This window comes from Artemia sp. Qi Xiang Cuo, chromosome 9, assembly GCF_049724085.1.
Source record: "Artemia sp. Qi Xiang Cuo chromosome 9, ASM4972408v1, whole genome shotgun sequence".
Lineage (NCBI taxonomy): Eukaryota > Metazoa > Arthropoda > Branchiopoda > Anostraca > Artemiidae > Artemia > Artemia sp. Qi Xiang Cuo.
In genome coordinates, this window is record NC_142802.1 from 61899097 (window position 1) to 61925711 (window position 26615).

General features: G+C 38.3%; 1 protein-coding gene across 1 annotated transcript in view; it reads left to right on the forward strand.

Moving 5' to 3' along the window:
* Positions 1-26615, forward strand: part of LOC148948909 (O-glucosyltransferase rumi homolog) — a 242818-nt gene that overhangs the window by 13939 nt on the left and 202264 nt on the right. Inside the window, exon 2 of the mRNA XM_089094136.1 lies at positions 21617-21740. Coding sequence (XP_088950262.1) covers positions 21617-21740 — 124 coding nt within the window. The remainder of the gene's footprint in view (positions 1-21616; positions 21741-26615) is intronic.

The window sequence follows — 26615 nt, forward strand, 5'->3', positions numbered from 1 at the left end:
AATTACAACCCTTACCCTAAGGTCTGTTAGGGTGGCTGTCATCCTCCAAGACCGAATTTCTAGAACTTTCAACTACGTTAAACAACATGACTTGCTTGACTTAAGTCCCATCCGTCCTTGAAGGTTGTCTTGGGGCCTCTTTCTTCGTAATGGCGTGGATGTGCCTTTTGTATGCTTCACGGTCTTCTGCTTGGCGAAGAAGGTCCGAGAGGCGTTGAGGTACAAAGTTTTCCTTCCACCTTTTTGGGGACGACCACCAGGACGAGAACCGTGAATTTGGCCTTCGAAGGTGATTTTTGGGAGACGGGACCGACTCATCCGTTGTACATGACAGAGCCATCGAAGTTGTTGGAGCTGGATCTTCATGAGAATTGTTTGTTGTACTTTAAGGCGCGCGAGAAGTACGACATTTGAGATTCTATCAAGGAAAGTGATCCCAGCGATGCGGCGGAGGCACTTAGTTTCAAATGCTGCGAGTCGACGGTTGTCATTTACCTTCAGCGTCCATGTTTCACATGAGTTTATTAAGATGGGGATGATCAGGGTATTGAAAAGTCGTGTCTTAAGCCGCAGAGACAAATCCTTGCTTTGTCATATGGGCATAAGGGCCTTGAAACTGGAACTCGCGAGGGCAAGACGTCTTTTAATGTCTTTTGATAGACTGTTGTTGCTGGTGATCAGACTACCGAGGAATGGGAACTCGTCGACCCACTGTATACTACCTCCATTAAGTTTCAGGTCTGGTTTTACTGTATCCTACAGCTTTTGTGAGTAGCACATAGCCTTTGTTTTTTATACCTTTATGATCGTTCCAAAAGAACTAGTGGCTTCAAAGGCTGCGTCAGCAATAGCTTATAGATCTTCGGGTGTTTCAGCGATTTCTTCGATATCGTCGACGTAGGCTAGCTTATCTGCCTGAACACCCCCTATATGTGCGCCGCAAGTTGTTTCCATGAGCGATAAGACTGCTGTGAGGAAAAGGTTGAACAGCTCTGGAGACAAGAGGCATCCTTGAAGGACACCTGCGGAGGTCTGGAAACTGTCAGTGAGACCTTCACTAGTCATGATGTGACTCCCAAATTAGGAGTACATATCTTTCATAAGATCTACTAGGTTGCGTGGGATTCCGTAATGGAGGAGGATATGCCATAGGCCTCTTCTCCAAATAAGATCAAATGTTTGCCTAAAGTCGATGAAGAGCTGACACAAATCGTGACCGAATCCCAGATATTTCTTTAAAATTTGGTGAACAGTGAAAATTTGGTCAACGGTCGATCTCCCAGGGCGAAGACCGGCTTGGTATTCTTGGATGACTAAGGATGACACGGCTCTGATCCGTTGGAGTATAATTCTGGTGAAGATCTTGGCAGTTTGACTTGTTAGGCTAATATGATGTGCGATGCGCTCTACGGGTGGCTTTTTCTACAGCACGCTTCAACTGCTTATATCTGCCCCTGCTCTCTCTGTCTGACCTGTTATTGTGTTTTCGTTTCTCAGCACATAGTAAAATGATTTCGTTGGTTATCCAAGGCTTTTTATCACCCTTTTTGGCTCCTAGAGTGGATATCACTACTTCACTGATGATCCTAGAGGCGCCTTTGACAAGTTTAGCTATATCTTGTTTAGATAGAGTTATAAGAATATTACAAAGAACTTCCAATATTTGACTAGAGAGTTCATCGATGTAGGTCTGATGGGCTTGAGGGTCTTTGAGAAGATGTGTGTTGAAACGAGTAGGTCTATTATTCAGCTTTGCGGAAGATTTCAGGCGTATCTTTAGTGCAGACATGACCAGAGAATGGTCGCTGTGGAAATCGCCACCTGTGAGGGTGACAGTATCTAGCACAGACGATTTCCGCTGCCTAGAGACGAGCACGTAATCAATAAAATTACGGGTTTTTCCATCCGGCGGCGTCCATGTCGCCTTACGACGTTCTCTGTGTTTGAAGAGAGTGTTGGTAATGGCTAGATCACTGTCTCTACAAAATTCAATGAGGCGTTCTCCCCTCTTGTTAAGTCATCCAAGGCCAAACTTACCCATAACATCTTCGTTTCCAGTAGAATCGTTGCCAACAATAAAATTGAAGTCGCCAATTACAACACCAAGGTCTTTTTTGGGAACTGCGTCACTTAGGTTTTGCAGTTGAAGGTAGAAATTGTCAGACTCTTCATCTGGTTTGCTGCAGTCAGGAGCGTAGACTTGTATGATCGTGATGTTGATCGGTGATCCTTTCATTCTTAACATAATCAACCGTTCTGACACGGGCGTTACGGAAATCAGGGATCTTCGTGCCTTACTCGACATAAAAAAACCAACACCTTGGCGATGGACTCCATCGGTTCTCCCAGACACTATCAGACTAGTGTTGCCGATCCTTTCTTCGCCAGTGCTATTGATGTGTGTTTCTGAAAGTCCCACAATATCCCATTTATATCGGTTTAGTTCATTTAGGACAAGATCTATTTTGCCTTGTTTAGCAAGCGTCCTAACGTTCAGGGTTCCAATAGATAAAATCAATTTAGGGGAAAACATAGCTTCCGGGTTCGGAGTTGTCAACATTGTTAAAGGGTCTCCATTCACGAGATTCTCGGTCGTCAGATCGTCGGTTGCCCCGGACGCGGTAACTTCGTCAGTTGCCCCGGACTCGGTAACTTCGTCGGTTGCCCCGGACGCGGTATTCTTGGTTCTCGTTCTTGATCGTTTGTACTTCATAGTTTTTAATAAGAAAGAAGGTTTCGTGGCTAATTTCAGGACGGTGGTAAGCCACTCCTCTCCATCCCTAGCCGGGGCCGGTTATATCTACTACTGATAATGCGCCCTTCAGGCGTCCTGCATCACCTGCAATTTTCCCATTGCTGGGAGAAGGTTTGTGACTGGCGGGACGTATCCATACGCCGATGGGCCCTGCCCAGTGCACATCAGAGGGGCCTTCCACCTCCTCCGCCTGAACTTATGGCCCCCAGACGTGGGTGCTCCAGCTATATTTCAAGACCTCCAGAGACCGGGTTCTCCCTTGGTCCGCGCCTCCCTACCGGGAGGTGCCCTGCATATCTACTGGACGTTCCCCTATCCGCCACCTGGATGGATGTGTTTGGGGAAATGGTGGGCGTGAGAGGGGCGATAGTCGCTCTCCAATCACTTGCAACTATTAAAAATTGCCCTATCCCTTTCAATTTCCAGTCAAATGAGCCCTTTTGAAGTTTCCACGATAAAACTTTTAATAAATATCTAATATGCCCCCAGGGCTTAACTTACAACCCTTGCCCAGAGTGCTGGGGGGGGGAGTGTCATTCTCAAAGACCTAATTTACAGAACTTTCTACTAGGTTGAACAATATGGCTATCTGAAAATTTTGATTGGATGTGTTTGGAGGAGTGGTGGGCGTGAGAGGGGGGTTAGTTACCCTCCAATCACTTTCGACTATTACAAAGGGCACTAGCCCTCTATATTTCGAATTGAATGAGCTCCTTTTGAAGTTTTTACGACAACTCTATCTATAAAAACCTTATATTCCCCTAGGGTAGAACTTACAACCTTTGCCCTTGGGGTTCTGTGGGGTTTATCATCCTTAAATACATAATTTCCAGAACTTTCAACTATGTTGAATAAAATGGCTATCTCTAAACTTTGATTGAACGTTTTGGAGGAAATGATGGGCGTAAGAGGGGGGTTAATTACTCTCCACTCACTTTCGACTATTAAAAAGGGCATTTTCAATTTCCAATCAAATGAGCCCTTTTTGAAATTTCTATTACAACTTTCTATATAAACTTTATATGCCCCAAGAGCAGAACTTACAACCCTTGCACTGAGGGTTCTGAGGGGCTATCATCCTAAAAGACCTAATTTCAAGAACTTTCAAATACTTTAAACAAAGTCGAAATCTCAAAGTTTTAATTGGATGTGTTTGGTGAAATTGGGGGGCGTGAGAGGGGAGTTAGTCGCTCTCCAATAAATTTGAACTATAAAAAAGGCACCAGTCCTTTCAATTTCCAATTGAATAAGCCCCTTTGAAATTTCTACGCTATACCCCCCTAGGGCATAACTTACAACCCTTGCCCTGAGGGCTGTGGTGGGGGGGGGGAGGGTTTGCCATCCTTAAAGACCTAATTTCCAAAACTTTCTACTACGTTGAATAAAATGGCTATTTAAAAGATTGACTTGATATGTTTGGGGAAATACCGTGCGTGTGAGGGGAGTTAGTGGCCCTCAAATCATTTTCGACTATTAAAAAGGGCACTCGCCAAATGAATTTCCAGTTGAATGAAATCTTTTTCAAGCTACTGCGATCAGTTCTTTAATAGAAACCTTATATGCCCCCAGGGCATAACTTATAACCCTTGTCCTGAAGACTGCAAGCCTGGCCCTGCGTGGAACAAAATGGCTATCTCAAAATCTTTATTGGATGTGTTTGGGGAAATGGTAAGCTTGGAAGGGGTGTTAGTTGCTTTCCAATCACTTTCAAATATTAAAAAGGGCACTAGCCATTTCAGTTTCCATTTGAATGAGCCCTTTGTGAAGTTTCTACGACGACGCGTTATATAAAAACCTTATATGCCCCCTGGGCATAATTTGCAACCCTTGCCCTGAGCGCTGCTGGGGTGTTGTCATTCTCAAAGACCTAATTTCCAGAACTTAAAACTACGTTGAATTAAATGGCTATCTCAACGTTTTGATTAAATGTGTTTGGGGAAAAAGTGGGCTAGAGAGGCGGGTTAGGTGCCCTCTAATCACTTTCGACTATTAAAAAGGGCACTAGCCCTTTGAATTTTCAATCGAATGAGCCTTTTTTAAAGTTTCTACAACAACGCTTCCTATAAAAAAACCTTATATGCCCCCAGGGCATAAATTACAACCCTTGCCTTAAGGGCTGTGAGGGACTGTCCTCAAAAATAAAATTTCTATCTGGAAATCAACTACGCTGAACAAAACGGCTATCTCAAAATTTTGATTGGATGTGTTTCGGGAAATGGTGGGTGTGGGAGGGGTGTTAGTCGCCTTCCAATCACTTTCAAATATTAAAAAGGGCACAAGCCACTCCAATTTCCAATTGAATGAGCGCTTTTCGAAGTTTCTACGACAACTTCTTCGATACGAAGTGCCCTGCTCTAAAGAAAAAATGAATATTTAATACATTGTGCCAACATCGTTCTTATATGCCCCCAGGGCACAACTTAAAACCCTTGCCCTGAGCTTTGTGGGGGATTGTCCTCCTCTTTACTTAGTCCCCGTTTCTTGTCTCGTTCTTGAGTGTCCCCGTTCTTTACTTAGGCAGCGCGATCGTGCTGTCTATGGTTTATGCAACAACTTTCTGTATAAACCTTATACAATCCCATGAGATAAATTACAACCCCTGCACTGAGAGCTGTGGCGGAAAGGGTTGTCATCCCTCAAGACCTAATTTCCAGAACGTTCAACTACGTTGAACAAAATGGATATCTCAAAATTTTGATTGGATATGGTTTGGAAAATGGTGGGCGTGAGAGGGGCGTTAGTCGCTATCCAATCACTTTGAACTATTAAAAAAGGCAATAGCCCTTTCAATTTCTAATTGAATGAGCCCTTTTGAAGTTTATACGACAACGCTTTCAATAAAAACTTTATATGCCCCAGGGCACAAATTACAACCCTTGCACTGAGGGCTCTGAGGGGGGGGGTTTCATCCTAAAAGACCTAATATCCAGAACTTTCAACTACGTTGAACAAAATGGATATCTCAAAATTTTAATTCGCTGTGTTTGGGAAAATGGTTGGCGTGGGAGGGGTGTTAGTCGCTATCCAATCACTCAACTATTAAAAAAAGACACCAGCCCTTTCAATTTCCAATTGAATGAGCCCTTTTGAAGTTTCTACGACAAAGCTTTGAATAAAAACTTTATATGCCCCCAGGGCATAATTTACAACCCTTGCCCTGAGGGCTGTGAGGGCGAGGGGTTGTCGTCCTTAAAGACCTAATTTTCAAAACTTTCAACACCGTTGAATAAAATGGCTATCCAAAAATTTTGCTTAGCTGTGCTAGGGGGAAAATTGGACTTGGCAGGGGGGTTAGGTGCCGTCAAATAAGTTTCGAGTATCAAAAAAGGCTCTAGCCCTTTGCATTTCAGATCAACTGAGCCCTTTTTCATGTTTCTTCGTCAACGATATCAATAAAAAACCTTATATGCCCCCAGGGCAACTTATAATCCTTGCTCTGAGGGTTTTGGGTGAGTGTCCTCCTCAAAAATATATTTTCTATCTGGAAATCAACTACGCTGAACAAAATGGCTATCTCAAAATTTCTATTGGATGTTTGGGGAATGATGGGCGTGGGGGGGGGGTCTAGTTGCCCTCTAATCACTTTCGACTATTAAAAAGGGCACTAGCCCTTTGTATTTCCAATCGAATGAACATTTTTTGAAGTTTCTACGACAAAGCATTCTTTAAAAACCTTAGATGCCCCCAGGGTATAACTTAAAACCCTTGCCCCGAGGGCTGTGAGGGAGTGTCCTCCTCAAAAACATCTTTTCTATCTGGAAATCAACTACGCTGAACAAAATGGCTATGTCAAAATTTTGATTGGATGTGTTTTGGGAAATGATGGGCGTGAGAGGGGGGTTAGTAGCCCTCCTATCCCTTTCGACTATTAAAAAGGGTAATAACCCTTTGAATTTTCAATCCATTGAATTTCAAGTTTCTACGACAAAGCTTTCAGTAAAAACCTTATATGCCCCTAGGGCATGACTTACAACCCCTGGCCTGAAGGCTGTGGGGGGGAGTGTCCTCTTCAAAGACATAATTTCTAGATCTTTCAACTGCGTTGAACAAAATGGCTATCTCAAAATTTGCTTGGTGATTGGAGTGATTGGAGGGGCTAGTTGCCCTCCAGTCACTTTCGACTATTAAAAAGGGCACTAGCCACTCCAATTTCCAATCGAATGAGCCCTTTTCGAAGTTTCTACGACAACTCCTTCGATACGAAGTGCCCGGGCATGGAGAAAAAAAAACACATTGTGCCCACATCGTTCTTTGCTTAAAACTACGTACTTTATTTATTATGCCCACATCGTACTTTATTAGTATAATGATTGGCGTCAATTTGAGCTTGAAAATTTTTCTAGTTTACGGTGCCGATTAACAAAATCAGCGCCGATTTTCATTACGATCATCAGAAAAAAATAGGGATACAAATAAATAGTCAGCCAGAGATGTCTGTGGTGAAAGACCCTGCTGAGCTGAGAACTAAGCTGAGATCAATCATGCAACTATTAATAAACTCCAATTGACTGTTTGTGTTCATGATTTTTGTTTTGAAAATCTTGCGCAATAATTTTTTCTTTCAACAAATTTTTCTTACCGCTATCGTTTGTCCACTGATGCTGAAATCGGTTCCCGAAATCAGCTACGTGTTCTGAGCCCTTTAACGTTATCCTGAGCCACTAAATTTTGTATTTCTAACGCCTACTGTAAAAAGCTAGTATATAAGATAAGTAAGTTAGTATATAGCCCAAGTATATTAGCATATAGTATATAATTAGTATATAAGTTCTAGTAGAACTTGCCATATGCTGCCTTTCATTTTGTAACTAAAGTGAAATGTAAATGTAGTAACGAGTAAAACTTTTAATTGTAGAACTGGGTGTTTAGAATTTTCTTTTCTCACATCCACGGAGACCCTTATCAGTGGGGGAAAATACAAAAGGAAAAGAAAAATTAAGCTTTTATATGAAAACAACAACTGTAGTTTATCAGTTTTTTTTCTCTTCTTTGTATAGTGATTTTGTGTTTCTTATCTTTTTGTGTTACTTTCTAGTTTTTATGCACTTTTTATTTTATTTTTTCTGTTTTTCTGTTGATAAAGGCTTTAAAATGAAAGGCCAAAATGTTTTTATTTTTATTAGTATATGTAATTTCTTTTTGTTAGCATTCAATGCCTTAGTTTAAAATTCATTTAATGGTGTCGTTTAAATTGAGTCATTGGTAAGACCTTCCTAATGAGTGCCTACACCTGGGTTGAGGAACAGCTTGAAGCTGATCTCCCTGTTGAACTTATATTCCTGAGCATGACCTAGGCTTTTGACTCAATAAGGCATGGGCCAAATGCTGGAGATTGAAGTTTAAAACCAGTGACTGTAAAATCCTTCACCTAGTGTAGTGAAAATTTCTGTTACCAGTATCCTTTCGCAGCAGATTTGGCAAACTCCAGCCAATTTCATATACAAATGTTGAGAACATTGTAGGAACCCTCACCAATAGGAACATAATGTTCTGCAAGTGCACAGAAGCTGCTGTTTCTAGTGCAGCTTCAGCTCTTGGCACAATGACGATATAGTAAAACTTTATGACGACAGCAGTTGCAACTGGGGTTCGTTCTTTGCTATATGGTTACAAACAATAAAAGCCTACCGCTTTTTCTTCTTTGAAACAGTAAGAGACGAACCTCAAACAATCAAGTAGCTAACTAAGTCCAATGTTTGCAATGGTTTATTATTCCAATGATCGTCTTTTAATGTAACTAACGAATATGATTATTTTTCTAGTTTTAATTAAAATTATTGCTCAGGTACCATAGACATTTTTGCAGTTTACATAATAACTTTAGCAATCCTGAACTGAAAACTAAAATAAAAAATGAATTTTTTCTACGGAAATAAAGCACAAAGTTATAGAGATAAGGACTTTAGGAGTCGAACCAAAAAGTTTGGTTCCAGGAGGCAAGCAGATGTTAATAACATTTTTACTACAGAGCTATAGAAAAAATGCAGTTTTTCGTAAGAAAAATGATCTTGTTTCGAAGCTATTTTGTTAATTATGAAAGGTTTTTAAATACATCAATTTTCTATCAAATAAGCCGTTAAACAGCTCTCTATGATTTTCCAGTGCCGAGCTAGCTTAGGCGAAAAAAAAAACGGAAAAAAGAAAAAAAGATGCCGTAGGCTATATGCAGAATATCGTGGTCTCAGCCACTTTTCTTGATTTTCAAGCTGATATACGTAATTTACTTGTTGTTCACGCCAAGAGTCGGTAAGTTTTCTTAATAGGGGTTTCGGACAAGGCGATTCTAATAGTGTACTTCTTGTTTTGATCTGACTCAATTTTTAGGAGTTATGGGTTATTATATTTCTTAATATTGGACGTGATCTTCTCTTATTAGGTTGCTAGCTACTGCTGCAACCTGGATATCCGATGAAACTTAAATGTCCTTTATGTCATCCAGTTAGTATAGGCTAGAGTTTGCTCTTTATTGTAAATTCTAGTTGCAATTAAAAAATTACAATTATTGCTCAGACACCGTAAATATTTTTGCAGTTTATATAATAAATTTAGCAATCCTGAACTGAGATTCATTTATAAAATAGTAAAAACCTACGGGTTTTTCTTAGTTTGAACAATAAGAGACGAATTTCAGAGAATCGAGCAGGTAAGTAAGTAAAATATTGCACCCTACCCAGAAAAGTTCACCAATCATAATACTGCCACTAGAGCTAAGGCTACAACCGTTAATCAATATTTCAGTTACTATGAGTTGGCGTTCGTTCTTTATTATAAAGTATAACATAAACTATTTTAATAATGGGTTGTTTAAAGCCTGTTTGGTGCAGTGGATAGTTTGTTCGAATTTTACTCTGAAGGTCGCAGGTTCAATTCTTACCGCGGGCAATTTTTACACATTTGGCAATTTAAAGTGTAAACAAAACGTCTGTTAATGACTGCTACATGAAATCTTCTTGACTAATACCATTTATGATAAATTATACCGTATCGGTCCCTTATGTAATTATGTAATAATATTTAAAATAGAAAACCAAAAATGTGAAGCTTAGTAGACAATCGGCGTTAGAAATTGGACTTGCTTCAAAATCAAATATCTTTGAAAAGATTGCAGTATGAAAAACATATAAAAGATGCAGTTATTTTGTAAAAAGTAATACTATTTTAAAACTTTTTGTTTTTTAATTAAAAGGGCCCTAGAACTTTTAACTTCCATTCGAATGAGCACTGTCGCGACATTCTAGGACCGCTGAGTCAATACGATCACCCCTGAGGAAAAACAAACAAATAAACACGCATCCGTGATCTTTCTTCTGGCGAAAAATAGCTATTTGAGCCAAGCTATCTGAGGAGGAAAAAATATGCCTTAAATGCAAAATATCCTGGTTTCAGCCACTTTTCTTGAATTTTAAGCCAATATATTTCCTTTGTTGTTCAAGCTAAGGAACGTTAAGTCTCCTATATAGGGGTTTCGACAAGGCGCTTCTAGTAGTGTACACTTTGTTTTGATCTAACTCTATTTTTAGGAGTTATGGGCTATATAATTTCTTAGTATTGGATGTGGTCATCTCTTACTAGGTTGCTAGCTACCGGTGCATTCCGGATATCCGATGAAACTTACATATCCTTTATGTAATCCAGTTAGTATAGGATAGAGTTCGTTCTTTATTATAAATTCTAGTTTTGATTAAAAAATTAAAATTATTGCTGAGACACCATAAATATTTTTGCAGTTTACAAAATAATTTTAGCAATCCTGAACTGAGATTTATGCATAAAACAAGAAAGAGCGTGCGGCCTTTTCTTAGTTTGAATAGTAAGAGACAAATCTCAGAGGATCAAGCAGGTAAGTAAGTAAAATATTGCACTACACCCAGAAAAGTTCACCAATCATAATACTGCCACTAAAGCTAAGGCTACAACCGTTAATCAATATTTCAGTTACTATGAGCTAGCGTTCGTTCTTTATTATACACACTCTTCCCGAAACTTCTTCTAATTTCGAAACCTCAACAGATGAATCAGTATCAGAAGATTTGGATGCCACTGAAAACAGCGAGTCACCTCTTAGATCGAAAGAAATCTCTTCGACCGTGAGTGAATCATCTCTTAGTTCGATTGAAATTAAAAACATAACCGGTGATAATGCTGCTACTACTATTAATTAGTATTTCACTTACTACGAGTTAGTGTTTATTCTTTATTATGCTGTCCTCTTCACCTCACTCTTTTTCGCAAGGTCAATATATCTAAATTGCCTAGAAATACTATACAATTTTAATACCAAGAAACCTATCAGCAGCTTCAACTGCTCCAATTTGACAGGTTTTTATGGACTTCAACAAGTAGGACAACATAATTTGCACTTTACTGAAAAAATATAAATTTTTTTATTTTTATAACTTTAATTAAATCAAATAATATTGACATTTTGATTAATAAATATCAGTATATGTATATTAAACTGACAATGCACATTCATTTGTATTTTTTCAATTAAGTGCAAATTATGTTCTGCCCTTGGGAAGGCATAGGGGTTTTGAGCCCTACTCATGTTAATTTCTGCTCGTTTTGATTTCGACTCGGTTATTTATTATAATTTTTGTTCGTTTTGGGTTTCATTTATTTATCGATACCAATTTGTGGTAGTTTCACGCTTGGTAGATTATTTGATTTGATTTTTGCTCATTTTGGTTTAATGGAGTTCTTTACTTTTCTTTTAAAAATTTATTTTGTGGAAAAAGCTTTTTTTTTAATTAACTTCTGTTCGTTTTATATTGACATAGTCTTTCTACTTTAAATCTTTTTGTTTTTTTAGACTTTATAGTTTGGCCTACTATTTGTATGCTGGAGAAAAATTTTCAGCAATTTTTAACAACATACACCCTTTTAAAAATCTGGACACAAATAGTAGTGTTTATCATGCCTCCTCTAGTCTACCTGAAATAGAAAACTTGATACCATTCGCAAAAACATCTGTTTACTTTCTTTGATAGCTTGGACACACTTATGCTATTTTGATTTGGTTAAATTTTAAGAGCAGAAGTATTCCCAAAAGTTTGAACATAATGCCCCCAGCCGTTCTTGGAATACTGCTGAGATGCCTTATTGGGAATTAGCATTAACACAGTGCATTTTGATTTAATCTTAAGGCAGGGGAGTAGTTGCCCTCCAATCACTTTTGACTATTAAAAAGGGCATTAGTCCTTTCTATTTTCAATCGAATGAGCCCTTTTCGAAGTTCCTACGACAACTCCTTCGATACAAAGTGCCCTGATCTAAACAAAAAAAAAAATTACTACATTGTACCCATATCGATCTTTGCTATAAAAATTTAAAGTCTTCCAATCATTTTCGATTATTAAAAAGGGCCCTAGCCCTTTCAGTTTCCAATCGAATGAGCCCTCTTTGAGTTTCTACGACAACGCATTCCATAAACACCTTATATGCCCCCAAGGCATAAATTACAACCCTTGCCCTGAGGGCTGCGAGGGGGTTTTTATCCTCAAAGATCTAATTTCCAGAACTTTCAACTACGTTAAACAAAATGGCTATCTCAAAATTTCGATTGGATGTGTTTTGGAAAATGATGGACTTGAGAGGGGAGTTAGTTGCTATCCAATCACTTTCAGCTATTAAAAAAGGCACTAGCCCTTTCAATTTTCAATCGAATGAGCCTTTTGAAGTTTCTACTACAACGATTTCAATAAAAACCTCATATGCCCCCAGGGCATAACTTACAACCCTTGCCCTGAGGGCTGGGGGGTTGTCATCCTCAAATACATAAGAGGGGGGGGGGGGTTGCCCTCCAATCACTTCCGACTATTAAAGAGGGCCCTAGCCCTTTCAATTTACAATCGAATGATTCCTTTCTGAGGTTTCTACGACAACGCTTTCTATAAAAAAAAACCTTATATACCCCCAGGGGATAAATTAAAACCCTTGCCCTGAGGGCTGTGGGAGGAATGTAATCCTCAAAAGCATAATTTACGGACTTTTTATCTACGTCGAACAAAATGGCTATCTCAAAGTTTTGATTGGATGTGTTTGGGGAAATGGTGGATGTGAGAGGGGTGTTAGTTATCCTCCAATCACTTTTGACTATTAAAAAAGGTCACAAGCCCTTCTAATTTCCAATCGAATGACTCCTTTTTGAAGTTTTTACAACTTCACTAGCTATAAAAAACCTTAGGGCTGGGCATAGCTTACAACCCTTGCCCCGAGGGCTCTGAGGGGGTTATCTTCCTCAGAGACCTAATTTCTAAAAATTTTAACTAACCCTCCAATCTCTTTCAAATGTGAAAAAGGGCACTAGGCCTTTCAGTTTCCAATCAAATGAGCCGTTTTTGGAGTTTCTAAGAAAACACTTTCTATAAAAAAAACCTAATATGTCCCCAGGGCATAACTTACAACCATTTTCCTGAGGGCTCTGAGGGGTTTATCATCCCTAAAGACCTAATTCCCAGAACTTTCAACTACGTTGAAAAAAATAGCTATCTCAAAATTTTTGTTGGAAGCGTTTCGGGAAATGGTGGGCGTGAGAGGGGGGTTTGTTTCCTTTCAATCACTTTCAAATATTAAAAAGAGCAATAGCTATTTCAATTTCCAATTGAATGAACCCTGTTTGAACTTTTTACGACAACTCTTTCAATAAATACCTGGTATGCCCCCAGGCCATAACTTACAACCCTTGCCCTGAGGGATCTGGGGGGGGGGGGGTTGTCATCTTCAAAGAACTAATTTCCAGAACTTTCTACTACGGTGAACAAAATGGCTATCTCGAAATTTTGATTGGATGTGTTTGGGGAAATGCTGGACGTGAGAGGGGGGTTAATTGCCCTTAAATCACTTTCGACTATTAAAAAGAACACAAGCCCTTTCAATTTCCAATCGAATGAACCCTTTTGACCTTTCTACGACAACGCTATCTATAAAACCTTATATGCCCCCAGGGCACAGCTTACAACCCTTGCCCTAAGAGCTGTGGGGGGTTTCCCATCCTCAAAGATATAATTTCCAAAACTTTCAACTACTTTGAAAAAAATGGCTATCTCAAAATTTTGATTGGATGTGTTTGGGGTAAGGGTGGGCGTGAGAGAAGGGTTAGTTGCCCTTAAATCCCTTATGACTATTAAAAAGAGCACTAGCCCTTTCAATTTCCAATCGAATGAGCCCTGTTTGAAGTTTCTACGAAAACACTTTCTATAAGAACCTTATGTGCCCCCAGGGCATAAATTACAACCCTTGCACTGAGGGCTGTGGTGGGTTTGTCACCCTCAAAGACAAAACTTTCTGAATAGTCAACTACGTTGAACAAAATGGCCATCTCAAAATTTTGACTGTATGTGTTTGGGGAAATATTGGGCATGAGAGGGAGGTTAGTTGCCCTCTTATCACTTTCAACTGCTATAAAGGGCACTAGGCATTTCAATTTCCAATCGAATGAGCCCTTTTGAAGTTTCCACGACAACGCTTAGTCCCCGTTTCTTGTCTCGTTCTTGAGTGTCCCCGTTCTTTACTTAGGCAGCGCGATCGTGCTGCCTATGATTTATACAACAACTTTCTATAAAAACCTTATATGCCCCCAGGGCATAACTTACAACCCTTGCCCTGAGGGCTCTGAGCAGGGTATCATCCTCAAATACCTAATTTCCAAAACTTTCTGCTACGTTGAACAAAATGGCTATCTCGAAATTTTGATTGGATGTGTTTGGGGAAATGCTGGGCGTGAGATGGGGATTAATTGCCCTTAAATCACTTTCGACTATTAAAAAGAACACAAGCCCTTTCAATTTCCAATCGAATGAACCCTTTTGACCTTTCTACAACAACGCTATCTATAAAACCTTATATGCCCCCAGGGCACAGCTTACAACCCTTGCCCTAAGAGCCGTGGGGGGTTTCCCATCCTCAAAGATATAATTTCCAAAACTTTCAACTACTTTGAAAAAAATGGCTATCTCAAAATTTTGATTGGATGTGTTTGGGGTAAGGGTGGGCGTGCGAGGAGGGTTAGTTCCCCTAAATCACTTTTGACTATTAAAAAGAGCACTAGCCCTTTCAATTTCCAATCGAATGAGCCCTGTTTGAAGTTTCTACGAAAACACTTTCTATAAGAACCTTATGTGCCCCCAGGGCATAAATTACAACCCTTGCACTGAGGGCTGTGGTGGGTTTGTCACCCTCAAAGACAAAACTTTCAGAATAGTTAACTACGTTGAACAAAATGGCCATCTCAAAATTTTGACTGTATGTGTTTGGGGAAATATTGGGCGTGAGAGGGGGGTTTGTTGCCCTCTTATCACTTTCAACTGCTATAAAGGGCACTAGCCATTTCAATTTCCAATCGAATGAGCCCTTTTGAAGTTTCCACGACAACGCTTTTCATAAAAACCTTATATTCCTTCAGGGCGTAAATTATAGCCCTTGCCGTGACGGGTGTGGGGGGTTTGTACTCCTCAAAGACATAATTTTCAGAATTTCAACTGCGTTGAAAAAAATGGCCATCTCAAAATTTTGATTGGATGTGTTTGGGGAAATGGTGGGCGTGAGAGGGGGGTTAGTTGCCCTCCAATCATTTTCGATTATTAAAAAGGGCTCTAGCCCTTTCAATTTTCAATCAAATGAGCCCTTTTTGAAGTTTCTACGACAACGCTTTCTATAAAAACCTTATATGCCCCCAGGGCATAACTTACAACCCTTGCCCTGTGGGCTCTGAGCGGGTTACATCCTCAAATACCTAATTTCCAAAATGTTCAACTACGTTGAACAAAAGTCTATCTCAAAATTTTGATTGGATGTGTTTGAGGAAATAGTGGGCGCGATAGGGGGGTTAGTTACCCTCCTATCACTTTCAACTATTAAAAATGGTACTAGCCAGTTAATTTCCAATCGAATGAACTTTTTGAAGTTTCTACGACAACACTTTCTATAAAAACCTTTTATGCCCTCAGGGTATAACTTACTTCACTTGCCGTGAGGGCTATGGGGGGGGGGGTTCTAGAACTAAGTACTAGAACTTTCAACTACGTTGAAGAGAATGGCTATCTCAAAATTTTGATTAGATGTTTTGGGGAAAAGGTGGGCCTGAGAGGGAGGTTAGTTCCCCTCCAATAACTTTCGACTACTAAAAAGGGCACTAGCCTTTTGAATTTCCAATTGAATGAGCTCGTTTTCAAGTTTCAACTACAAAGCTTTCAATAAAAACCTTATATGTACCCAGGGCATAACTTACTACCCTTCGCCTGAAGACTGTGGCGGGAGTGTCCTCCTTAAAGACATAATTCTCAGAACTTTCAACTGCGTTGAACAAAATAGTCATCTCAAAGTTCCAATCACATTTCAATTTCCAATTGAATGAGCCCTTTTTGAAGTTTCTACGACAACGCTTTCTATAAAAACCTTATATGCCCCCAATGCATAACTTACAACCCATGCCCTGAGGGCTGTGGGGGATTCTCCTCCTTAAAAACATAATTTCTATCTGGAAATCAACTACGCTGAACCAAATGGCTATCTAAAAATTTTGATTGGATGTGTTTGCCCTGAGGGCTTTGGAGGGGGGGGGGGGGTTGTTATCCTCAAAGACCTAATTTCCAGAACTTTCAACTACGCTGAACAAAATGAATATCTCAAAATTTGATTGGATGTGTTTGGGGAAACGTTGGGTGTCAGAGGGGGGTTAGTAGCCCTCCTATCCCTTTCGACTATTAAAAAGGTAATAGCCCTTTGAATTTTCAATCTATTTATTTTCAAGTTTCTACGACAAAACTTTCAATAAAAACATTTTATGCCCCTAGGGCATGACTTACAACCTCTGGCCTGAAGGCTGTGGGGGGAGTGTCCTCTTCAAAGACATAATTTCTAGATTTTTCAACTGCGTTGAACAAATTAGCTATCTTAAAATTTTGATTGGATTTGTTTGGGGAAGTAATGGGTGTGGGAGGGGTGTTAGTTGCCTTCCAATCACCTTCCAAGCCCTTCCAATTTCCAATCAAATGAACCCTTTTCGAAGTTTCTACAATAGTTCCTTCAATACGAAGTGCCCTCTTCTAAAACCAACAAAAAAAATAGAATAATAAATAATACATTGTGCTAACATCGTTCTTTACTTAGGCAGCGCTATTGCGCTGCCTATGACTATGGGCTACTGTTTATTCCCTAATTTAATTAATTAAAAAAACTATTTCCACAAAATAAGTTTTTCAAAGAAAAATGAAGAACTCTATTAAACCAAAAATGAGCAAAAAATAAAATCAAATAATCTACCAAGCGTGAAACTACCACAAATCAGCATCGACAAATAAATGAAACCCAAAACGAACAGAAATTACCATAAATAACCGAGTCAAACTTAAAACGAGCAGAAATTACCATGAGTAGGGCTCAAAACCCCTATGCCTTGCCAAGGTCAGAACATAATTTGCACTTTACTGAAAAAAGATAAATGTTTTTACTTTCATAACTTTAATAAATCAAATAATATTTAACATTTTGATTACTAAATATCTGTATATGTATATTAAACTGACAATTCACATTCAATTGTATTTTTTTCAGTAAAGTGCAAATTATGTTCTGGCCTTGGGGATTTTGAGCCCTACTCATGTTAATTTCTGCTCGTTTTGAGTTTGACTCGGTTATTTATTGTAACTTCTGTTCGTTTTGGGTTTCATTTATTTGGCCATGCTGATTTGTGGTAGTTTCACGCATGGTAGATTATTTGATTTGATTTTTTGCTCATTTTTGGTTTAATGGAGTTCTTCACTTTTTTTTGAAAAACTTATTTTGTGGAAAAAGTTTTTTTTTAATTAATTTCTGTTTGTTTTGTATTTACATAGTCTTTTCAGGGAAAAAGAGAATAATACTTTAAATCTTTTCTTTTTTTTAAGACTTTATAGTTTGGCCTGCTATTTGTATGCTGGAGTAAAAGTTTCAGCAATTTTTAACAACATACATCCTTTTAAAATTCTGGACACACATAGTAGTGTTTAATTTACATACCTTCTCTAGTTGACCTGAAATAGAAAACTTGATACCATTCGCAAAAAAAATCTGTTTACTTTCTTTGATAGTTTGGATACACTTACACTATTTTGATTTGGTTAAATTTTAAGAGCAGAAGTAATCCCGAAAGTTTGAACATAATACCCTCAGTCGTTCTTAGGATACTGTTGAGATGCCTTAGAATTAGTATTAACACAGTGCATTTTGATTTAATCTTAAGACAACAATTAATTTTTAAACATAATGGGCAAATGGGAGGGTGGGCGTGGTTGGGGGACTAGTTGCCCTCCAATCACTTTCGATTATTAAAAAGGGCATTAGTCCTTTCTATTTTCAATCGAATGAGCCCTTTTCGAAGCTCCTACGATAACTCCTTTGACACGAAGTGCCGTCGTCTAAACAAAAAAATAATAATACATTGTACCCAGATAGATCTTTACTATAAAAATGTCAAGCCTTCCAATCACTTTCGACAATTGAAAAGGTACTAGCCCTTTCAATTTCCAATCGAATGAGCACTTTTTGAGTTTCTACGACAATGCTTTCTTTAAATACCATATATGCCCCAAAGACATAACTTACAACCCTTGCCTGGAGAGCTGTGAGATGGTTGTCGTCCTCAAAAACCTAATTTTCAGAACTTTCAACTGCGTTAAACAAAACGGCTATCTCAAAATTTTGATTGTATGTGTGGGGAAATGGTGGGTGTGAGCAGGGGGGTTAGTTGCCCTTCAATCACTTTTGACTATTAAAAAGGGCAGTAGCCCTTTCAATTTCCAATCAAATGAACCCTTTTGAAGTTTCTACGACAAAACTTTCTATAAAAGACTTATATGCCCCCAGGGCATAACTTACAACCCTTGCCCTGAGGGCTGTAGGGGGGAGAGTTTTCATCCTCTAAGACCTAATTTCCAGAACTTTCAACTACGTTGAGCAAAATGAATACCTCAAAATTTTGATTGGATGTGTTTGGGAAAATGTTGGGCGTGAGAGGGGGGCTATTTGCTCTTCAATCACTTTCGACTATTCCAAAGGGCTTTACTCGTTTCAATTTCAAATCGAATGAGCCCTTTTTGAATTTTCTACGAAAACACTTTCTATGCAAATCTTATATGCCCCCGGGGCATAACTTATAACCCTTGCCCGGAGGGCGGTGTGGGGGGGGTTGTCACCCTGAAATACCTAATTTTTAGAACTTGCGCCATTGCGCAATAAAATACCTAATTTTATGAACTTGCGCAATAGGCAGCGCCATTGCGCTGCCTATGATTTTCTTTTCCCTGTTTTATCAGTTTCTACGAGATAGACTTCGGTCCTTATTGTATTCTATTTAAAAAAAAAATTAATTACAAATGACACTAGATCTAGCAATTTCCTTTAAAATGAGCCTTTGAACAACTCTCTGCGATGTTCCAGTGCTAACCTATCTGTGGAAAAGAAAAAAAAGAAAAAAAAGATGCCGTTTAGACAGAATGCTGTAGTAGCTGCAACTTTTCTTGATTTTCAAGTTAATATATTTCCCTTGCTGTTCAAGCCAAGGGGACTAAAGTTTCCTAGATAGGGGTTTCGGACAAGGCGGTTCTAATGGTGTACTTTTTGTTTTGATCTGACTATGTTTAGGAATTATGGGTTATTATATTTCTTAACATTGGACGTGATCGCCTCTTACTAGGTTGCTAGCTACCGCCACAACCTGGATATATAATGATTCCTTTTAATTGATGTTCAGCCAGTTTTCTTGATGTTCAAGCCAGTACATTTTCCTTGTTGTTCAAACCAAGGGACTATAAGTTTCCTATATAGGGGTTTCGTACAAGATGGTTCTAATAGTGTGCTTCGTTTTTTTGTTCTGATTCTTATTTTTAGGAGTTATAACCTATTTCAGTTTTTACTATGGGGTTTGATCGTCTCTTACTAGGTTGCTAGCTACCGCTGCAACCCGGATGATTACAAACAGGAAAAAGCCTACTGGTTTTTCTCCTTTGCAATAGTAAGATACGAACCTCAAAAACTCAGGCAGTTAACTAAGTCCAATATTTGCAGGGGTTTGCTCTTCTAATGATCGTCCATTAATATAATGCAGCCCGGACTAGCTACCGCTGCAACCCAGATCTTCCTTTAATTTAACTCGTCCTTTAATAGAGTTCGATTTTGTCCTTTAATATAACTCTTTTTCGATATTGTCTCAAATTGTATAATCTTTCATAACACGCAAGCTTCAGTAGCTCAGTGGGTAGAGCGTAGGTCTCTTAATCTTAAGGTCATGAGTTCGATGCTTACCAGGGGTAACATTTCCAGTTAATTTCAAATGGATGATGATGGTTTCTAGGAAACTGAGGTTTTATTACAAAGTTTTTGTCTCTTTATGGGCTTTACTGTTCGTTCTTTACTCTATAATTAAAATAATCATCTGTATATATATAATGATTCCTTTTATTACTTCAGTTACTATGGGCTACAGTTCGTTCCTTAATGTAAAAAAGGAAAGAAGAAAGAAAAAAATATGCCGTTTAGGCAGAATGTTGTAGTAGCTGCCACTTTTCCAGATTTTCAAGCCAATATATTTCCCTTGCTGTTCAAGCCAAGGGACAGAAAATTTTCTATACAGGGGTTTCGGACAAGGCGGTTCTAATGGTGTACTTTTTGTTTTGATCTGACTCTTTTTTTTAGGAGTTGTGGGTGATTATATTTTTTAACATTGGACGTGATCGTCTCTTACTAGGTTGCTAGCTACCGCTGCAACCCGGATAAATAAAAATTTATTTTTTCAGTTTTTATGTCACGTCACTCATTACGTCATATATAGTTATTAGTGTACAATCGGTGTTAGATATTACGTCACGTCACTTGTTACGTAATATATTGTTATTAGTAGACAATCGGTGTTAGAAATCAGGCTTGATACACAAGCTAAATATCTTTTAAAAGATGCAGTATGAAAAGACATCAAAAATGCAGTTTTTTGTGTAAAGTGGTTCTATTTTTAAATTGTTTTGTTTTTTAATTGAAAAAGGCACTAGAACTTTTGTCCCCTTCTTTTTGAGCCGTGTTTTTTTTATTCTTTTGATTTTCTCAGGCTCGTAAACTCTGATGGTCAAAACTAAACTTAACGAAACTTAAATGTTTAAAATCAGCATAAAAATTCGATTCTTTTGATGTATCTATTGGTGCCAAAATTCTGTTTTTAAAGTTTCTGTTACTATTGAAAGAAACAAACAAATAAACACGCATCCGAGATCTTTTGTCTCTCAAAAATACCAAATTCCACATTTTAGCAGACAGGAGCTTGAAACATCTACAGGAAGATTCTCTGATACGCAGAATCTGATGGTGTGATTTTCGTTAAGATTCTATGGCTTTTAGTGGTTGTTCCCCCTGTTTTTCGAAAATGAGGTAAATTTTCTGTCTTGTAACTTTTGATTCGTTAGACTAAACTTGATGAAACATATATATTTAATGTCAGCGTAAAAATCCGATTCCTTTCATGTATCTATTGTTATCAAAATTCCGTTTTTTAAAGTTTCGGTCCTGAGACGAGTTGCTTTTACTATACAGCTGTTCGTTACCGCCAACTGTTTAATAAATAGAATAATATTCATGTAAGCTTGTATTTATATCTTTGTGTTTAAACAAGAATATTTTTCTATTTCAAAAAATATTTGAATAAACCCCTCAAGCCTGGAATCGCTAGACGCCAGCTGATAGCCTATTTGTCTGTTGGATAATTTAGACATACCAGCTGAGCTATTGATCCTTATATATCTTTACAAATTAAAAGAAACATTAGACAACAGAAATGTGATGGTTCTAAGATATCAACAGGAAAACAAGAATTAACAGATATAAATTTTTTCTTTGTAGATTTTGACAATGCTGTATTGCATCTTCACATTGCATAAAATTGGTGTGAAATGTTATGAAGGAACTTGCTCTGTAGACCAATCAGATTGTTCAGATCTTGAAGAAGATAAAAAGTATGCAGAAAGTAAGGATATATATGTTTTGATATTTTTGAACAATTTCCACACTTGCATAATCCACTATTTTCGGATCTCTTAGCTGGGATGAAAATGTAAAAAATGAAATAGAAAAAAAAGGAAAAATTTCGATAATTCGGGACCAACGGATAATTTGTTTTGTAAAGAAGGATTGAAATAATTCTCTGGAAATGATGACATGGTAAATGAGTTTTGAAATATAGTGGCTAATTAGTTAGATTCAAGATAATGATGGTTATAAATATGATTTCTGATGAAAGGGAAATATCTAGTGATTTTAGGAAAATTTTAAGTAAACATTGTTACAAGAAAGGTGATGAGAGTGAGTCTAGTAATTCATTGCACTTTTTCGAAGGAGGGAGGAGGCATTGACGAAGCTCGTATGCTTAGATTAATAATTGAGAAGTGACTGAATCATGAGACCCCCTTAACCAACAGCTTAGATAATTTCGGAGACCCCACTGCCTTTTCACGACGATAAAATAAAAGTTCAAAATAGGGATAAAATCCTTTTTAATAGACAGTGTATAGAAACTCACAAAAATACCAGATATTACGGTCACATATACAGTGACCGAAATGTCTGGTATTTTTTTGAATTTCTACACACTGTCTATTAAAAAGGATTTTATCCCTATTTTGAACCTTTATTTGATTAATCAACAGCTATATAGATTGTGAAAAGGCACAGGGTTCAACTGATTGAAAACGTAAAAGAAGGTCCTATCTTTGTGTGGTATATCAGATAAGTAAATTAAAGCGATTAGTACTATTTACAAAAATATATTCCTGCTATTACCCGAGAAAGTGACGTTAGAAGTTGTTCCTTTGTGGAATTAGAAGTTAAGCAGGTATGCGTACTATCGCCATTTGAAAGGACTATTTTGATGGGCTTCGTCTTAAAGAACACAACAAAGACCTTGGGAAGGTAAAATCCTCTCAGATTTGATGATGGAGAATATTGGGACATGCAGTTAACAGAAGCAACCAATTTTTTGAAGATTTTGAGAGTGAATCATGGGAGATTGGGTTCGGAAATCACTCAGTTGCCTCGACTAGAATGAGGATGAAGAAGTGATGTTAGGCTGCGAAAAATTCGATTAAGTAGATGGTTTACTTACTGGGAAGCTTTATTAGTAAAGATGGTGGGTGCATTGAAAATCCAGAAGACAGAATAGCCAAGGTGCAAAGTTGTTTTTCATAGTTTACAAAGTTACGAACATTTGGAAGATAAGTCCCCAGACTAACCTTAGAATATTGAAAGCCATCGTAATTATAATGATTACTAATGACCCTGAAAAGTGGGCTGATGGACAGGTTGAGGAAGGTATGTTGGATGTTTTCCAGAAGGATTGTCTAAGGGTGGGTGCTTATTTGACTGACCGTACATCGACCAATAAGCTGTACTAAGTTGTTATTTGATCCCACTTCCGAGTCTCATGGTGAAATAAAGGTTGAGATGGCTAGACCACATTTTACGGATGAAGGGTGATAGATCGCCAAGAAATGTGCCTTATGGCCAACCATCTGAGGCCGAATGAATAGCAGGCCGTCATCAAATGAGGATGAGAAGAAGTTATAAGAAAGAACTTAAAGGGAACTGAAACTTCATTGGAAGCAGTATAGATTGAAGCTTTCAACACATTAAGGTAGAGGAGTTGCGTCATCAGCTGGGTTTACTTTGTTCATGTTGGTGCTGTAAGGAGTTGTTAGAAGCAGTAGTAGAGATGCGGTGGGTTTTAGTACCTTATTTCAAGATTCTGTATTCTCTCACTCACATCAATGCTCGTTCTTTCAAATCAGGCTATCACATTTTAATTTTCAGAAATACTCCAAATATTGGAACTCTTATATTTGACTGTAACCTTGTATTATAGGTGCACACAGGGGTAGCTATGAAATAATATGGGGTAGCTATAGGGGTAATATAGGGCTCTATAGGGGTAGCTATAGAGTGTCTATGAAATAATAGTTTGAGTTTAAATATTTAGAAGTATATCAAATTCTACATATTTATCTAAATAAGATTCATTTTGAGCACCATTTTTAGCCCTGCTGAGAATACAATGGTATGTCCCAAGAAGAATTTCACAATCCCCCCCCCCCGAAACTTAAGTCGCATCTTGCTTCTGTGTGTCCGTTACTTTACGCTTCCAAATTCGAGTTTATTGGTTTTAATAGCTGTTACTAAGTGACCAGTTTAGATCTGGGAAATTCTTGCTTGCTCCATTTCGTTGCTCCTCTTCTCTTCTCTTCCTTCGTCCATTCCGGTGAATAGGCTTGGAATTGCGTTGAAAATTCTTGCTTGCTCCATTTCGTTGCTCCTCTTCTCTTCTCTTCCTTCGTCCATTCCGGTGAATAGGCTTGGAATTGCGTTGAAAATTCTTGCTTGCTCAATTTCGTTGCTCCTCTTCTCTTCTCTTCCTTCGTCCATTCCGGTGAATAGGCTTGGAATTGCGTTGAAAATTCTTGCTTGCTCCATTTCGTTGCTTCTCTTCTCTTCCTTCGTCCATTCCGGTGAATAGGCTTGGAATTCCGTTCGGTTGTTCTGTTTCTTATACATGTTCAGTTCTCATAAATAGAGTTTGTATAAAAACTATATGAGTGATAGATCATATAAAAATAAGAAGAATGTAAAGAAAGGGAACGGGACCGTAATTAGTGATAAGGGAAAAGTTAAAGAGAGATGGGCAGAATATTTTGAGAATGTGCTAAACCGTGACAGAGTTAAGGGGAATGATATAGAAAAGAAAGAAACAGTCTGTGACACTTTGGATGTGAAGCAAGATTTATTTTATGAAAAAGGATTAAAAGATAATGAGGCCATACTTGCTGATAGTGTGGTAAATGAGGTTTTAAAATATGTTGGTTATGAAATTAGAGATAAGTTACTGAAGAACATGAATGTGATTTTTGAAAATGGGGAAGTACCTAGTGATTTTACGAAAACTCGTTTTTAAACCCCTGTATTAGAAAGATGATAAGAGTGAGTGTGGTAATTATAGAGGTATTAGCTTGGTTTCTGTAGGAAAGAATAGTATGATGATACTTTTTAGACTTAGAGACGCTGAAGATAAAGTTTTAAGCGAAAAACAGTGTGGGTTTTTGGAATGAGAGGGGATGCGTCGACCAGATTTTCACTCTTAGGTTAATAATTGAAAAGCGCCTGAGTCATCAAACGGCTTCAGTCTTCAGTTTTATAGATAATGAGCAAGAGCTTGATTCAGCTAATAGTGGAGTTCAGGGAAATTTCCCGGTTTGAGCTCACGGAAATTTCAACAGAATTTTTGTATACACCAAAATGTTAAAAAACACAAAATTAGCCTAATTGCACAAACAAAATCCACCCAAATCTCCCTTGCACAAGTGTCCCAAGTTTCCCGTTGAAGGGGAAAATCGATTTGTGTGTTTATAAATGTTTTGGAGTTTAAATGGTCGTTTCTATCAAATCAAGAATGCAAATCCAAATATGACGTCAGAAATCCGGTTTCCCGTCCCCCAGTATCAGTTTTTACCTTCATAGAATGAAAGGAGTGGGTAAAGTATGCAGATCATTATTTAACGGATTCTTGCGGCTAAAGGATCATTTTATATCAAATGAAGTAGTATATTGTCAAATATGATGTTAAAAAGCAGTTTTTCTTTTACTATTTACCTGATTTTCACCTCTCTGGGGCCTGTAATGTGAGGGATTGTTAAGCATAACTTCTTGAAAACCACTTCTTTACTCAAGATCAAAACTTCAGATCAGTCAATTATAAAAAGGAGCGTTTAGAACTTCGGCAAATTAATCACAAAAACATCTTGATTTTAAAGCACAACCTAAAGCTAATTCTTCATCCTACTTGTCTTCGTTATCGTCCTCATCCTGTCTTGCTACAGCATTAGCACATAACGCCCCTTTACACTCCCCGCAGGTAAAGCTGCAGGGTAAACCGTTCCGACGGCAGCTGCATCTGAGAGACTTGCACCCGCTGGTGCACTGGCATTGCACCATCTTCAGCAGGTTTTCTGTTGCTGGTGAAGCATCTGTCTTAATGGGAAGATACACATTCCGTGACGAGAGAGGTGCCAACGCCACTCTACGAGATTTAGTGAATCTGACGTGTCTTGCCACCTCATTATTTGTAAATATCATCTGTAAAAGTGTTGCTTTGTGGTAGCCAAAGTTGATGGAAGCCGCTCTGCCTGAACGTAAGCATTTGAACTTGGAACTCGCATAGTAAGTGCCTGCAGCCGAACATTCTTCAGGATCTTCTCATTGCTTTTCCCTTTGTATATGCGGAGCAAAGCTTTCTCTCCAACTTCGTTGATCTCCTGGTGGGTGGATCCCTGTGTCATGAAGATCTTGCAAGCATCCTTAAAAATATCATCTTTAAACGACAAGGAAACCACTGCTGGTTTCCCTACGCCGTGAAGTCTGTATATTTTATTGCAGCCAGACATCGCGCGGCAAACCAGAAGATTTTCTGCTGCTTCAATCAATCAATCATTTTATTAATACTAAACTCTATTACAAACGTAAAGAAAAATTATTTTTTTCTATAATTTTTCTAGGAAAAATTATTTTTCCGAAACTAGAGCTTCGGTTTCTAGTTTGTTTTTGATCCTTTTTATGTCATACACTCGTCAGTTTTTTTCATGCGGGTTTCTCCATAAAGATATCACATGCATGAATCTTGACATGATATAGCAGAAGGACTAATAGATCGATATCATTCCCAATCAAAGTGGTCGACAAAGTTTCAGCACAACTGACTGAAGTTTGTACGACTAAGACATCGGCATCATGATGAGCATGTAGAACTTTACATCCTATGTTTGCCAGCTTCTGAGTAAGTAGGTCGATGAAGCGTTGTTTG